This window comes from Synchiropus splendidus, chromosome 9 (genome assembly GCF_027744825.2).
Source record: "Synchiropus splendidus isolate RoL2022-P1 chromosome 9, RoL_Sspl_1.0, whole genome shotgun sequence".
NCBI lineage: Eukaryota > Metazoa > Chordata > Actinopteri > Syngnathiformes > Callionymidae > Synchiropus > Synchiropus splendidus.
Window position 1 is genome coordinate 22,044,794 of NC_071342.1, and position 16,171 is coordinate 22,060,964.

The 16,171-nt window shown below is 44.1% G+C and overlaps 1 protein-coding gene across 34 annotated transcripts in view; it reads left to right on the top strand.

The window, feature by feature from the left end:
- LOC128765244 (regulating synaptic membrane exocytosis protein 1-like) overlaps positions 1-16,171 on the top strand; it is a 61,256-nt gene that overhangs the window by 17,870 nt on the left and 27,215 nt on the right. For all 34 annotated transcript variants that reach the window (XM_053875780.1, XM_053875792.1, XM_053875796.1 and 31 more), the window contains exons 3-6: positions 3,254-3,464; positions 4,969-4,980; positions 13,140-13,393; positions 13,555-14,207. In XM_053875780.1, the coding sequence (XP_053731755.1) occupies positions 3,254-3,464; positions 4,969-4,980; positions 13,140-13,393; positions 13,555-14,207 (1,130 nt within the window). The remainder of the gene's footprint in view (positions 1-3,253; positions 3,465-4,968; positions 4,981-13,139; positions 13,394-13,554; positions 14,208-16,171) is intronic.

Here is a 16,171-nt window from a genome sequence, read left to right on the forward strand (position 1 = left end):
CCGTCTCGTTCTCCTAATGATCTGCCCCCCCCCCCACCCTCATTTCCCGACTCTGTTATTTGATGTGCTAAAGATTTTCCGCTCACCTGCGAGAGAGAGAATCCTACGCCGCGTTGACTGTGGAGATTGACAGTTGAATCGTGCTGTCCACTGTCCATGCTTTCCCTATGTTGTTTCCTCCTGGTACTCCACATGCAGCTTGGTAACTGAAGACTTTTCATTGTGGTTGTTAGTTTCAGTGTTAATGTGAGTGAGCTGGAGACGGGAATGCAACTGTGAAACGGCTATAGTTTTAGTTTTAGTTTACCTGACGTCACAGCGCAGTAAATTGTCAGGTGACTGAGTAAACAAACAGTGGATAGTCGCGGATGGAGGCACATGTTCGAACAGCGAGAGGATCAGGAAGTAAACCCTGCAGTGTCCCAGCAGGTGACCCCTCGCTGACCTTTGACTGGTGCTTCCAAGGTGTGGGTGATTTGAGTACGGTAACCGTGGACGTTCCCCTCAGTGTGAGTGCGCAGACACATTGAGAGGCGAGCTGCGGTCTGGACTTGTTTAAGTTGTTGATGGCTGACGGGCAGGAGCAGGAAGTTGCAGCGCTGTGAGTAGCATCCAGACAGTGAGTGCGATACCTTTATTGAATGACCGATTATGTTGCTTATGGACGATCTCTGTGTCCGTCTGAAATCTAACACGGTAGCTCCTCCCACTCGAATTCTCTTCTGAGCTTCCTCCTGCTTTGACTTGAGATTGTCTCGTCTCTCATTTTGCTAATCTGTCTCTGATGTTGAAGGTTTATTTACCAAGCTCTGATAAACTGTTGACACTAACTTGACTGAAAAGCAACGTAGATTTTGGGCCAGAACAAGCTCATGTGTTTATTACAGTAAATGTATTTATAAGTTGTATCTTAGGTGTAGTGACACGCAAGATGTACATTTTAAACTTTTTTGTTATTGACGACAGTGTGAGTTAAACATATATATATATATATATATATATATATATATATATATATATATATCTATATATATGCTGTCATTTTAACGCGTTAATTTGATTAATTAATTACGCCGCAATTTAATGCGCTAAAAAATGTAACGCAATTAATTATGAGTTTACGGTTCTTCATTTTGCCTCATTTAGAGACGTGTTATACTTCTATTATTCATTTTTGAATTGCTATATTGAGCTTAAGTGCCTATTTTAGACAGTCTTTATTTTATTATTTATTATTTATTGTATTTCAGAATTTTATTTATTTAACTGTATTGCTGTATTTGTATTACATTTTTGAAGACAGCTTTATTTTATTTATTTAACTGTATTGATGTATTTGTATTACATTTTTGAAGACAGCTTTATTTTATTTATTTAACTGTATTGCTGTATTTTTTTTTTTTTTACATTTTTGAATAATGCACCTGGCCTAACTGGTTTGCGGATGTGCTTGACCTTTACTTTTGGATTTGATTTATGACGCACAGTTCACCAGTAAAAAATTGGATTTCAAATCTTCTCTTCTTACTGTATTCAATTGATTAGTCATGCAGTAAAATTTTTTAATATCCGAGCACTCAAATTCTTTATCAGGAGACCTTTAGCAGATATGACATAAAAATGCGATTAATTTGATTAATTAATTACAAAATCCTGTAATTAATTCGATAAATTTTTGTAATTGACTGACAGCACTAATATATTTATGTTTAACTTATATAGTTAAACATGTGAGTTAAACAATATATTTATGTTATATATATGTAAATATATATATATATATATATATATATATATATATATATATATATATATATATATATATATATATATATATATATATATACATACATACACATATATATACACATTTTAAACTTTCGTCATAAACTCATATTGATGACAATATGAGTTAAACACATATATACTGTATATCGCGTATGAGATCAATGCTAATGCATGCTAATTGAAATTCTGTTACGTCGTGATTTATAGTACTGCGCATGCTCCGACACTGAAACCGGAAACCATTTCTCATCTCTTTTCAATCGTTTTAGCAATTGGCCAACAGATTCGGTGGTACACGATGGAGAGTATTGGAAAGAAAATGTATTCATATATTAATTTATTTAAATCTAAAGTGACGAGACGACGTACAAAGGAGTTGCGCGCACTTTGTTCGTGTGACTTCTGCGACCTCCGTGTCACTTCCTCGTTGAAATGGCATTTGAACGCCGAGCATCCAAGTTCAAGCGCTACTGTCCAGTGGAACTCGAGCTGCTCGATTCACCAAGGCAACACGTCTATGAATCACGAGTCAAAGTGTTTGAGCGAACCCTAGAGATGCAAAACGGACATGTCGGTAACTAACCCTGAAGTATTACTTTCTGAAAATATTGTAATGGTTAGTGTGTGTGTTGGAGATCTCGCGAGAGTGGTGAGGTGCCGGGCTTTTGTTCGAGTTCCGGGTGAAAGGTTGTGCGTGCGACTTGAGTTTTGGAGCGAGAAGCAGCAGCACGTTGAATCAAAGAAGCATCAAATTCTCATCCGTCTCGTCCCTGAATCCTCCGGACAATAGAATATATTAAGGCACGAATAAATTCCTAGCAACATTTTTGAGTGTGGTTGACGTAGTTTTGTGTTGTTTACTAATGTAGTACACTGGCTGATTACTCAACAGCTGTTTGTACACAGAGTTGTTAAAAAGAATGTGATATTAATTGGTTCATTTCATTTTTTTAAATCAAAACATTGATGCCCAATTTCATTTTTGAGGAGCTCACAGTTTCAAAGGTTGGACAGTTGTGTTATCGATAGTCAGTAAATGCCTCATCTGGCATTGGATTGACACACAGTGCTGGTGTGGACACTCATAATTGTTGACCACATGGTGCTTCTAAAGATGTCCAGCCTGGAGGCTCGCTTCACAACGTCACCATCTGACTCACCGTCTCATAAATGTGTCGCTTCAGACCGAACCTCCCCCCTTCTGTCGCGCTCACATTGATCTGGAGAGTTTCTTGTGTCAGCAAAGCAGCCTGAAACGGCGACTGCAGGTTTCACTCCCACCTCCACTTCCCCTCATTATTATTTGTTTACTATCATCCGGTCCTGCTTTCTATTATGGGACATTATTGCTGTCTGGCATGCAATTGTGGGACTGATGGAGACGTATAAAACTGTCTGCAGTGAAGCTTTCTGAAATGACTCTACGGCTAATAGATATGAACTCTGTCCCCTCTGTCTCTTGCAGAGGGATCCAGCAGCAGCTGTCCAGCTACAGGGAGACGGTTATCCGGCAGGCCACGGCGGCAACGGGCTCCACCGGCCACCGGGACGACGCACCCACGTGCGGCATCTGCCAGAAGACCAAGTTTGCAGACGGATGCGGGAACCTGTGCTCATACTGCCAGACCAAGTTCTGCGCCCGCTGTGGGGGAAGAGTCTCTCTAAGATCCAACACGGTGAGTGATAACAGCAGGCCTTTTCTGTGGCACAACACTGTCAGTGCTGGACTCTGTTTTCTTCTCTTTGTCCCAAACTTTATTCAAACAACTAAAACATTTAGCATTTTGCATCGTGGCACAATTCATAATGTCTGTGACCCTTGTGTGACCTAGTGACACAATTTTTGACTCATTTTCTGTGGATCATAGCTTGTTCTAACTATAATTTATTTTTTGTGACTAGTAGACGCGCCATTTTTTTATTCCTCTTTATTGTATTCCAGTTTTACACATGTACTTTTTTTTTAACATGGTGGTAGGTATTTACTTCAGTCAATATTTATGTCACTCTATTGTGCCAGACTTTTTCAGTCAATGGGGAGATGAGGGTAAAATCTCTCTGAAAAAGCAACATCTGTTTCCAGCACACAAACTGAGGGTCTTATTGGTGAATATGGGGGTCTCAGGTGTGGGACTCAGGTGGAGTGTCCATGTGTTGTATGTCCTTATCTGTGCGGTGCGTGACATTTGTGTGTACATGAGTGTGTTTACGTGTGTGACCCAGGCAGGAGCTGGTAAAGGTTAATTGGGCATTAGACCAGAGTGGGTGGTCTCCCCCCTACTGTCCTCGCTGTCCCAGGGGTCCAGAGGTGCCCTATACACACACAGTGGGGTGTAGAACTGTGCGAGTGAGAGATGGAAGTTGAGATTTCCTCTGAAAGAAGTGACACCCCATCTCCTCCCTCTCCCCACCGCTGACATTTTCCGACCCCATCCCGACAAACGTTCACGCTGAAGTACAGCCTCATTAGTTAGTGGAGGACATGGGGAGCGTCCTGAGGGGGGGGTCTGTAGTGTACGTCACGAGACAGTCTGAAACAACACCAGATGTTTTTTTGGCATTTTTTTACAGAGCCCCTCAAACCACACTATCGCCCTCTTTTTTTAAAATACATTTTGTTAAAGAGGAACAGTAGGAACCGCTCCATACTTTACTTTTCCACTCACCAACAACGGTGAGGAACATGTCAGTGGTCAGACACTTGGACTGGAGCTCCCACTTATACAAGTGTCGGCAGCTAGAGTTCATGTTCAGGCCCAGATTGCGAAATTCAGGTTGATAAATAGAAGCTGTAACTCACTGTGGTGGTATGTCGATGGTCCTCATTGGGTGATACTGTAGTAGTTGAGACCAGAGCACACAAAGACCAAGACCAATATGGACTCACAGTTATTTATTAACTATTTTATATTAGGCACACAATGATTTGCAAAAAAACCCCATATTTTTTCAAAATGAATCAAGGAATTATATGCTATCATTGGCACAAACTAGTAGTTGCTGTAGATTTGCCTTCTTATAGGTCTTGGTCTCCGTATGCTCTGGTGTCAACGCAGTCTCGACTGCAACACTTCGTGTGGATGACATGTCATGTCTGCGACTCATATCTATGATCTATTTATCAGTTGATAAACATGTTTGTCTGTTTCCTTTTCATGTGCTGGATCACTGACGGAGCAGGAGGACAAAGTGGTACGTATCCTTCATCTCAGTTCTGGGTTCATGTTACGCATGCTTCATCGTCCTCAGCCTGTAGTGAACAAAACCAGCTGGAGAGTCATTAGTACAGGTTCAGAGCTACGGAGGCAAACGTGTGAGTTAGAAGAGGGGGAAGCTGGTGGACAGAAACTTTACAATGCAGGGCTTCCCTCTTTCTTATCCCCAAGGACCCTGTTCATTCATTTCATCTAATAACTGAGGATTGACCATTAGAACCGTACTTCTGATGCCAGCGGTGGAAGCAGTGCATGTGACAGTGAACTTGAGCATGAACAATGAACTAGTGGTAAAGATACCTAAAAGTTTGAAGGTTGACGTAGGTCAAATTATCTGCTGTTGAAGTTGACTGGACAGTTACAATGACTTCTTTAGGGCCTCACGCTTTCAAATTATGAAGAGTGTGGAAGCTCTGAAAGCTAGAGGACAGAATATATCCAAAAGATTTTGGTATTCTACCTGTACTGTTCACTAAAAGTCCTGGAAGATGTGGTCAATATGTAAGATGCGCCACCAGCATTTGACCTTTGTCCTCTGTTTATACTGTCATGTTGCCAGCCTTGTTTAAAGCACAGAAGACAGATTACATTGTCATTTCTACCGGGTGGAAAAAGTGTTGATTCAGAGCGCTTTAACCCTCTTCTCCGCTTTTGTAGTTGTGTCAGGTTAGGGCTGTACTTAAGCTTTGGCTCTGGTCCCGAGAGCCGCTGCCAAACAGGCACTTTGATAATACACCTCTGCTGTCATACATACATGCGCACGACCCCTGCTTACATGATTATCTTATGTACGACAGCGACTTTTGCTTGTATGGTGTTTGGAGTCTGCACTGTGTCTGGGTGGAACTTTAGAGTCAGCAGTTCATGATGTTTAAAATGCTTCATGTTGAAATGAAGGGATAAATAATGTTTTTATTGCACACCGGTTATTGAATCAATTCATTAATATGAATCAACCAACTGAACCTGGCGCCCCTCATTGTTTCCTGTAACATGTCCTTAAAAATATTCCCTTAAAAATGGATGTCGTGCTCCTATATGGCTCCAATTCATTTGAGATGTCGCTCCCTCGGCCAAAAAAGCTTCTCTGCAATTTTGTGCCAAGAGATCAATTACAGTAATTCTCCTGCGAACCCCCCCCTCACCCATTTTATTAGGTCTAATGGCCCGGAATGTTGCAATACCGTAAGTAAATTCATCATTTTTGTTGCTGTTTATTAAGGTCTTTTGACCTGCTGTCTTCTCTCACTCCGTGGGCTCCATCTCCCGCAGTCTTGGTCCAAGTCTGTCTCTCCACTCCATGTGTCCCAACCAGCTGAACTTTGTCTCCAAACTTCACCATGCAATTCTCTTGTCCTTTCTAGACTCAATGACTCAATTTGTCTCTTCTTACTCTGAGTCTTTAAACCGTACACCGTGACAGGGACCACCAGTGTCCTTTTTTTAGTCTATGACATCATTGTCGTCTCATTTCTTCTGGAACTTCACCTTTGTCTATCAGTCTAGATAATTCACCTCAAATACTTGAAACTACATTTACTCACTTATCTTCACTTGTCCTCCTTATTCTCCACAAATGACTGTATCATCAGCAAACATCATGGTGCACCATCTCCCTACATCAGTGAATCACTTCTTCTATTGCTGATGTCCCTTTCTGTCCACTTGGATCATGTGTGAAGCCAACCTCTTTGTCACATGGGGCAGTCGTGTGTCCTCTCCGTCTCCCTCTCGCCCACTAATTTTCTTACCCTTGTGTTGGGAATCTGTTTTTCCTGTGCATCTGAAACGGAGTTCTCGTCACGGCTGGGTTCTTGCTTTTAGACCAGCTCTGATTCAGAATTACTGGCACGGCACTTTCACCCTCCGGTGCTTCTCAGCCCACTGCTTCTGTTCAACATGGCCGCGCTGATGACCACACTCTATTTTAGACGGGAGATATTTCCTGTTCGCGATGACGACCGCGCAGAGAGTGGAGTGGTGAGAGCGAAATCTGGACTGATACTCGACACTCGCACGTCGGCAGGATGACAGAAAACAATGAGCTCAGTTCTCATGGCTATGAAATAAGGAGATCGATTTTGCTATTCTAACAATCATATGGATTTGAAGGCTTAGACGCCTGCATGTTTCGTGTTTTAATTACAGTTAAATGCAGGGCGAAAATCCCTCACAAAGTTTTTCCGTCCCTTTCATCTTTTAATTCACTCTAACTTTCATCCACTAATAGTTGTTATGAATGACAACAAGCTAATAAACATTTTTTCTAGTCAAGGTTTTTGAATAAATATCTGCCTCCAAGTCCATCACTGAGCAGGGAGAGTTTTATCTCTGCATCATGTTCATGTCAGCCTAGTTCAGAAGTATGCGGCTATTTTCCCAGTCCTGAGGGATACAGATACTGTATCAGAGTGAATCCTGCCTCTCTGCTGTGTCATATTCTTCTGTATCCAAGCCTGAAGAGCAGAGACGGGGGGGTTTCAGTGTTTCATCTGCGGCAGGGCATGCAAACGCTCGCACATACATCAAGGAAGAATTTCACCATGAGAAAGAAATGGCATCTTTTTCAACTGTATATGAATCAATCGCATTTCAGAAGGACTGATGTGCTGCTTTGTGTCGGGGTGTGGTGCAGCAGAAAAGCCTGAGCCATGTGTCATCTGCTGTTAACGCCACAGCGCCTCATGATTACTATTGATCGCCAGTCTTGCTAGCTGCGTCCGTCTCTGCGTCCGTCTCTCATTGACTGGTCTTAAGGGGGCCATCTCTCTCTTCTCTCTTACGCACACGCACACGCACACACACACACACACACACACACAGGCAAGTAGATAGTCAATGTATACTGCTTACCTTCTGTATTTTTAATGAATGACAAGTGTTTTTGAAGTTGGTTGTCATAAGAGTTTCGCTAAACAGTGGACTTCTGAACCAGTTGACATGATTTGCTGTGAGATGACTTTTTCATTTTGGGCTGAAACCTGATGAAAATAATCGTATTTTTTATGTTTGTCGAGTCTGGTGAGACCTTAAAGACACAGAAAAGTGTGTAAAAATATCTGCTCATGACTGAATGACTGTCGTATAACACGGCCATAATGCTTCTTAGGAGTGCAAGGAGAGTATTTATTTTTGGGATGGATAACAAGCACTTCATGGGATAGGATGAGTTTTTCACTCCAACATATGAAAACATTAACTTCCATTATTACCACTGGTGTGGGCCCTTGCTAAAGTTGTCACTATCATCAACTGCAATCACAGTTGCGATGATGGTCAAAGCAAATGCAAGAAAATAAATGTAAAAATTTTATTGAGGATATGTAGTAGAGTCAAATTGAATCAAAGTGAAGTTCTGACATGTGAAAAAAACATTACATTACAACTCTGGATGTTGCCAATCTATGATGAACAGCATGCTATAGAGAAGGACGTGGTGACTCTGAAGGAGCTGATTCTGGAGATAGAAAAATGGGCGAACAAATTTAAAGTCTGAAGAACCTGTAGATTGACAGTGTGAACTCCAACATTACAAATGGAAAGCAGATGAAGATGGAATGGAATCTTAACAGGGATAACTTGAGGATCTTATCGGTGCCATATGGAACTGGAAAGCTGCATCTGAAACAATACATAGAGAAGATATGGGATGTGAAAGTGAATGTCTGAGAGGAAATCAGACGCTGAGTTAGGAAGAGAAAAGGAAAAGTAAGATGCGTGAGATGCTTTTTGCATCGGGCAAATATAAATGGTGGAGAAACAGTGAAATAAATTTGAACTTTTACAGGATGTAATTTCAGATATATAGTTTGTGAAAATCAGCTTGGAATCTGCAGTGTTCACACAGCTTTGTGTGACTGTACAAACTAATTCCAGGCGTGGGTGAGCGTCACAATGGCGCCCTGTAAACAAGAGCGTGTTTGTCCTCTCGACAACGTGCTGATGGTGCATGTGTGAATATGTAAGACCACTGTAAACAGACTCACCGATGCCTGCAAATCCACTTAGATGTGTACGAGCTGCCTGTGTCAACGTGTGTGTACAGTACACGTGTGTGTGTGTGTGTGTGTTTTGCTGCAGGCCGCCTCTGGTTGATGTAGTACCTCATTAGCTGCTGTGGACACTAATCTCCTTTGTGGCAGTCTTTCATCCTTAACGCAGGATTTATAGACACCGTCAGTTACGGCTGCCGCTCCGCGTGCTGCCGGTGCCATACGTCAACCTGTCATTGGCTGCGCTGACTTCCTGTTCCTGCCCCTCCCCCTGCTCCACTCGGCTTCCTGTGGGTAAACTTGTCCACCTGCTTTGCCAACGGTGATGGAGAAACAGTGAAGCGCAGAACTAAAGCCCCACTGTCGAACATGATCCACTCCCAGATTGCTTCCTAAACTCAAAGCTGAACACACACAGATACCCACTGACACGTCGGCAGATGCAGCGGGAGGAGAAGCAAACACACACAGGGGTTTGGTGTCCTACTTTCCATCTGTGAAGATGCTATTCTTTCTCTCTGGCTCTTTTCTTCATCTGACATCTTAGCCATTGTGATCATGTGACGCAGCGTCCGTTTTTATTCTTGTGTGTGTGCCGCTATTGTTTCTCCTCACATCCTTGTTTAACCACCACCACAGTGTGATCTGGTGCTTGGCTTACAGTTTAATTAAGTGTTGTTTAAAAATAACAGCCACCATTTGGTCCCTCAAAACTTTTCTCACTGCGACAACTTCTCCTGCAGGGTGTGAAGTGTTTAGAAAGAGCTACATCAGATCTGGAGCTCCAGTGCTTGTGAGCGGGAGTTAAATGACATGACAGTACGTTCTGTCCTCCGCTTATCTATCGCCATCCGCCGTTACTGTCAGTTCGTCAGCATCGAGAGATAAGACGGCAAAAGTCAGTGTGGTTTTTATGATGTCAGTATAGAAGTGACTGTCACACCATTTCAAGTAGAAACTCCGGATCCAGTTGTTTTTAGTCTCATAGTAAGGAAAGAGCTGAGCTCCAAAGATTTTTGCTACCTGTGGTTAACTGCTTTGTAGAGACCAAAGAACACAGGAGGTCTTGAGTCTCTCTTTGAGAGAGAAGCTCAGTCATCCATGAGAGACTCAGAGTGGAGCCACTGCTCCTCTAAAGGAAGCCATTTTCAGTGGCTCAGGTGCGTTCAGTGGGTGCTCACCTGGGAGGAAAGCCTGAGTTAGACCCTGGACATTGGAGAGATGATGATGATGATGATCCGGAGGTGATGCTGAGGCTTCTCGGGAGAGGGAATGAAGCCTGTGTGAAAGCTGATCGTAATTTATCACAGAATTCCAGGTTTGATCGACTTAACAATGTTTGGCAGTCCACACCGGCGTGTGTTGAGCTCACACTGTTCACAAACCCGATCGTGCGTGGTCGCTCCCCTGCCCCCTCTGTTTAGGTTTGATCCGTCAAACATCTGCACACGTGTGTCCAGTACTGAGATCGGCGTCATATCTAGTGCGTGTAATTGTATTTGTGCTCTTTTCCTGCTTAATGAGACAGAAGACCCACATTACCGGCTTCGCGCGGTGGATCACGTTCAGTCATCCACTTCATTAAGGACACACTTCTCTAACTAGTATGACTGACTCTAACCTCATTGTGGAATGCTCAGTGTCACCATTACCAATAGCAGTGCGAGTCTATGAATAGAAACGCTTGTTTTTCACATTACAGCACTGATGGTAAAAATAGAACTTCTATTCCTGCACTCCTTAGCGATGCTCCTGCTACAGATGCCACCATCGGCACGCCTGCCGCTGTGCGATGGCTAGACCTATACCTCTCTTTTTATCCCATCACGACTTTAAAATGGACAATCTGGAATCACCTAAAGAATCCGTGTCTGTTACAGCCAGAGCTCTGTCAGCTCTATGGGGTGTGTCTTAGTTTTCCTCTTCTCCTTCCTTTTACCTGGTATTTCCATCTCCAACATCATTCCTCTCTCCTCTCCATGGGGAGGACCAGAACCCATCTGGCCTTCCTAACTTTGCCTCCAAACATGTCCCTCTAATGTACTCACTTTACATCATGTCCTTTGTAGTCACTCCCATTGACAAGCTCAGTAGCCTCATCTCTGACTCTTATAACTGACTATTTAAACAAGGTGTGGGCTAGTAAATTTCCAATGGGGCCACATTATACACAGGCACTTCGTGAGTAGTTAAAAAAATTATATAAATACAGAATTATATCCAGTGTTCACTGTGTCATTATTCAATATTATTGCTGCTGAAAGAAACTTTTTTTACATCCCTTTTTCTAGATATCATATTATGTATGTATACAATACGTGTGTATACAATAGATAAAAAAAATATTATCAATGTATTATCTATTTACTTTTCACTATGTATATTTCATTTATTTATTATTTTGTCATGATATGTGTTTATACATTAGGAATATTTATTTGTCTGTTTGTGTTGTTTGAAAGCTTGCGACTTAACTTTGTTTAATGCTGATGCTTTGATTGCTTTGTTGTGTATCTTTAATGTCTTTGGTATCTGTCAGTGTATTTGTTATCAATAGCTGAAACTGTATAATACGGAAAATATTCTAAATTAATAATAAAAAAATAAAAAACTGGACACTTTAAATATTGCAACAGAAACATCTGCATGCTGAGTTTGACACATATCTCACAAGGGCCATACAAAAACAGGGGGCATGTGGCCGGCAGGCTGCACTTGGCCCAGGTTTGCTCCAAACCGTACATGATGGCAGTGATACTGTCCAGTAGAACTTTCCTCCCCGTCACTCAGTCATCTCCATCCTGCCTGCATTCTCTTCATCACACCTCTTCTTCTCTGGCCACTGATCCCAAATTCTCCCTCTTCTTCACTCTTCCTCCTGCCCCTTAGAGTGAATTTAACAGTAACTGCACCAGTGTTTCTCTATGACAGTGTGTGTTGTTGCACCCCCCTTGACACCCAAACCTGAACCCCAATAGTCACTGCCTCAGATCTTTTAGGCTCTTGCGGGAATTGACTTGAATTGATCATCAAACACATCCCCCTCACCAGACCCTCCACTGCCCTTAAAGACACGGTAGATTCATGGTGTGGGAGATTGGTGAGGGTTTTCACAGAATGTCCCATATGAGGTGGTGAGTGCGTGTGTGTATGTGCGAGCGTGTGTGTTTGTGAACACGTTTTCCCTCTCTCCCTTGTGGCGCTGGGGTGTTTGGCAGGATAAATATAGCTGCGTCGGTGTAAAGCTGTTTTCTCCTCGGCTTTTGTAGCTTTAATCAAAAGCAATCTGGAGGAGGGTGTAGTGGAAGGAAAAGGGGGTGAGGCAAGGGAGGTGGGGGGTGACGGAGAGGGCCTTGTCGGTGGATGGTGTTTGGTGGTGGAGCAACACGGCCAATGCCAGAGTGCTTTATTTTAGCTCCCTTTAAAGAGTCATCGGGGAGTGTTAAGGAGTAATGAGAGCCCTGGTGGCTGGAGGGAGAGGGACCGACTCCCCTCGCTCTTCTCTCCCATCCTCTCTGTCTCTTTATTTCACGGCCAGCCTCACTTCCCCTGTCATCGACTCATGCTCAAGCTGGCTCAGATGTTAACACGAGACTAGCACCGCAAGGCCTTCGTGCTCTGCTCTGTCATACAGGATGAATCATCCTATCTATTCTAGGATGTGACTCTCATCAGTCTCAACTATGGATCCCACATTCAGACGAACTGCACGTGTTTCAAAGCCTTCAGAGTTTGGTGGCCCTCTAGTGGTTAGCTGCAGGGGTTTCTCAAGCTCAAGTTGGATTCAAGCTGCTCAAGGCGTTCAGCACGGCATTATTGCATAAATTATCTGGACATTATTTAGGTTTTTTTGTTGTCAGTGAAGGTAACTTCCTCCTCATCCTCCCTACATTTGCTTTGCTAGTTTTCTTGAGGGTGGCAGCTTTTTATATTGAATTACTTTAGCTCCAAACAGCACTCCTGTTCTTCTATACCATTGTTAGGAGCTGGTAGAAGTGGAACAGGACTGTGAAGGTCCTGCAGCTGGTTAAGGCACATATAACAAAGACAGCCTGAAGTATGTGAGGAAATGTGTTGCACTGCCTCTCAATATCTAGTTGACTCTTCGCTAAATTTGAGGGCACCCATCTCACTCCTCTTCCAGGTGATCTGGGTGTGCAATAACTGCCGAAAGCAACAGGAGCTCCTCACCAAGCCAGGCGAGTGGTTCACTGGTACCACTGGGAAACCCGGTGGCCTCGGATCAGCCGTCAGCGAACCGTCCGTGTGCCAAATCTCTGCTGACAAAAAACTTCGGTCTCGCTCACAAGCACCTCCGACGCAAGAGCCGGGCCGCCTCGGTGCGCCTGGTATACCTGGCATCGATAATCGGTCAAGAAGTGAACCGCCAAGAGACACGTGAGTTTACTGGACATGGTTGTTGTAATTTAGATCTATTGTTGTTGGTTAAGACTAGCTAAAGAGCTAGTCTTAACCATGCAAGAGTGGGTCAACCTGTCCTGTCAGCTGTGGTTGCATCGGATGAATATATCAACATGGTCTTCCTTTGACTTCCACAGGAGAAATGGTCGTGGGGGAGGAGCTGGGCGAGGACTCAAGTCTCAAGTCTCTGTGGATCGAGACCTCCAGGGTGTATCCAGGGAGCGCAATCGGCGGTTAAGTAAAGGACGCTCATTGGAGCATGATCCTGTTGGAGGAGGTGTTGGGATGAGACGGACACCAGAGGGGGGATACCATCACATGGACCACAGTGGTGTCCCCCCTCGACAAGCAGGGCTGGTCCCTCCCGGAGGCAGGGGTCAGCCTGTGCCGGCGCAAGGTGGTGTAGGCGTTTTGACAGAGGGCGTTCAGCCTGGACAGAGGACCGTGGGTGGGGTTGGGGGGCTGCATGAACACAACCCCTCACTACAGGGCCCTCCCCCTGAACTACGAGAACCCCCGGGTTCGGGACCAGGATCTGTACCAGGTCAGGGATCTGCTGCAAGACGGACCAAACGAGAGAAGGCTGACAGCATGCTGCGCAACGACTCGCTCAGCTCAGACCAATCCGAATCTCTGCGGCCTCCTCCGCCGAGACCCTACAAGTCCAAACGAGGGTTGGGGGCCGGAGGGAAGAGGCAGACCAGCGTCAGCAGCTCCGAGGAGGAAGGAGGAACTACGCCCGAGTACAGCAGCTGTGAGGATGCGGAGATTGAAAGCGTCAGTGAGCGAGGTAAGAGCGCCGATTGTATGTTCTCACACTGATGTTTTTGTGTCAAAAGTGGGCAACAGGTGAACTGTCATTTGTTTCTTCTTAAGTTTGGCTCAGAGGCTGGGTCCATTGCTGTAAAAATAATTTGACAAATACCCTGTTGATACAGTCAAGACAAACTCTTAAAGTGTTTGTTTTAAGGGGTTTGGCTCTGTAAAACAAACAAACTGGAAGTGAACTGCATCTTCTGTTGGTCCAGTATGGCGACAGGTAATGAAGCTTTATTGTTACTCGACCGATGAGAACAGTGGATGGATGAGTTCCCCCGCCTGTCTCTTGACATGAGAGATCCAGCCTGTGTTTGTCTGTGGAAGCGATTATGAATTTGTAATCCCTCTGTCCTCTTTCACTGCTCACTTAGATTATCACTTCATAGTATTTCGTTGGGATCCCATCCAGTAACCCACTGATCTTGACTTGTGGGCATGTTTGTCCCTCCTCTAGTCCTTCCTGACTAGCATCACAAGAGCGTGTGAGCTAGATGACACACACTCCAGCGTGTCATATTATATTTTGTTTCAGCTCCGCCCTGGAGTGTGTGTGTGTGTTGATACAGAGCGTCTCTAATGGTGAGTCTGTTATGGTGCGATTTGACCCCATTTGATGGCAGCGTCGACCCCGGGTGACCCTACATCTCCAGTGATGGCCCACAGCTTAAGAACACGCTACTGTGTTCTCTCTCTTGTCGTGTCCAAGCTGTGCAGCGTCACATCAGCACAGAGCCGCTCCGAGTCCGGTGTCCGGCGCAACTATAAATACACAAAATCCTGTCTTTACGCTGGTGCTCTCTCACAAACGCAGGATCACAGTAATCACCAGCCACATTTATTACAGCAGGACTAATAACACTAATTAAATTAGATGCCTTCTGGCCAGGATTTGAACGTAGCAGTATGCTGTGATTAACGGTTTATTGTTCCAAATCATCATCATCATAAAAACGTCGAGGCACAACAGAGCCTCAGCGTGTCTTTATGTTGTTGTATGTTGGGATGGCGGGGTAGTGTTTCCACATTCATCTGACTGGGCTGAGTTTATTTGAGTGTTAAGTCACGTCGACTCCAGGTCTGTTTTCATACCCAAGTCTGAGACAAGACCAAGACCTCGAGGGGAGTAGGCCGAGTCTGGACCATCGTAAATCCAAACAAACCCCACAGAACTACCCCAAAATCAAATCCCTTCGAAGCCAGCACTTTTCCAGCCAACACTGAAAGTTTTCTTGAAATACAGAGTGATATTGAATACAGAGTTATTCCGTTTACAAATGGACAGACGGAATTATTGGCAAGATGGACCCTGAATACAGCCTCCTAGATTGAGGCAGTAGGAATTGGTTCCATTGACTTTACGACTATCTTCGCACTCACAGTCCGACCTCTTTTTTTTCCTGCACTGCTTTGTCGTACATTAGGCTCATTGAAGGTAGCTCTCAGGTGACCAACCAAATGTATAGGTAAGAAATAAAAGACAATGGAGATTGAAGGAAATCATAGAAGCTATGGTCTTGACAAAAAAGCTAGATCACCATGATGGTGTGCCTTGGTGCATCATGCTGGTGCATACAGCACAGTAAATGTGATGCCCTATAACCCCCAAGGTCTGATGTCTGGAGGACAACACTCTGCCTTGTGTCACCAGACTGTATGAAAGCAGAGGAGAGGTCTACAAACTTGAATCTCACGTCGCACTTGTGATGCTTGTGCAACATTCTTTGCTTGTATGATCGTAAAGACAACAAGCATGTGTCGCGTCAGGGATGGTAACCTCCATATATCTGTACAGGTGAGCGAAGTGAGCAGAGAACCTGATGGTTCTGGAAACATATGGGCTTGCACTCCAGCGGCATGTCTGAGCTCAAAACGGCATCTGAATGAGACATCAATTTGAAGTGATCTGCTCCCAGTCCTCTTCGCTAAAGAGCCGTG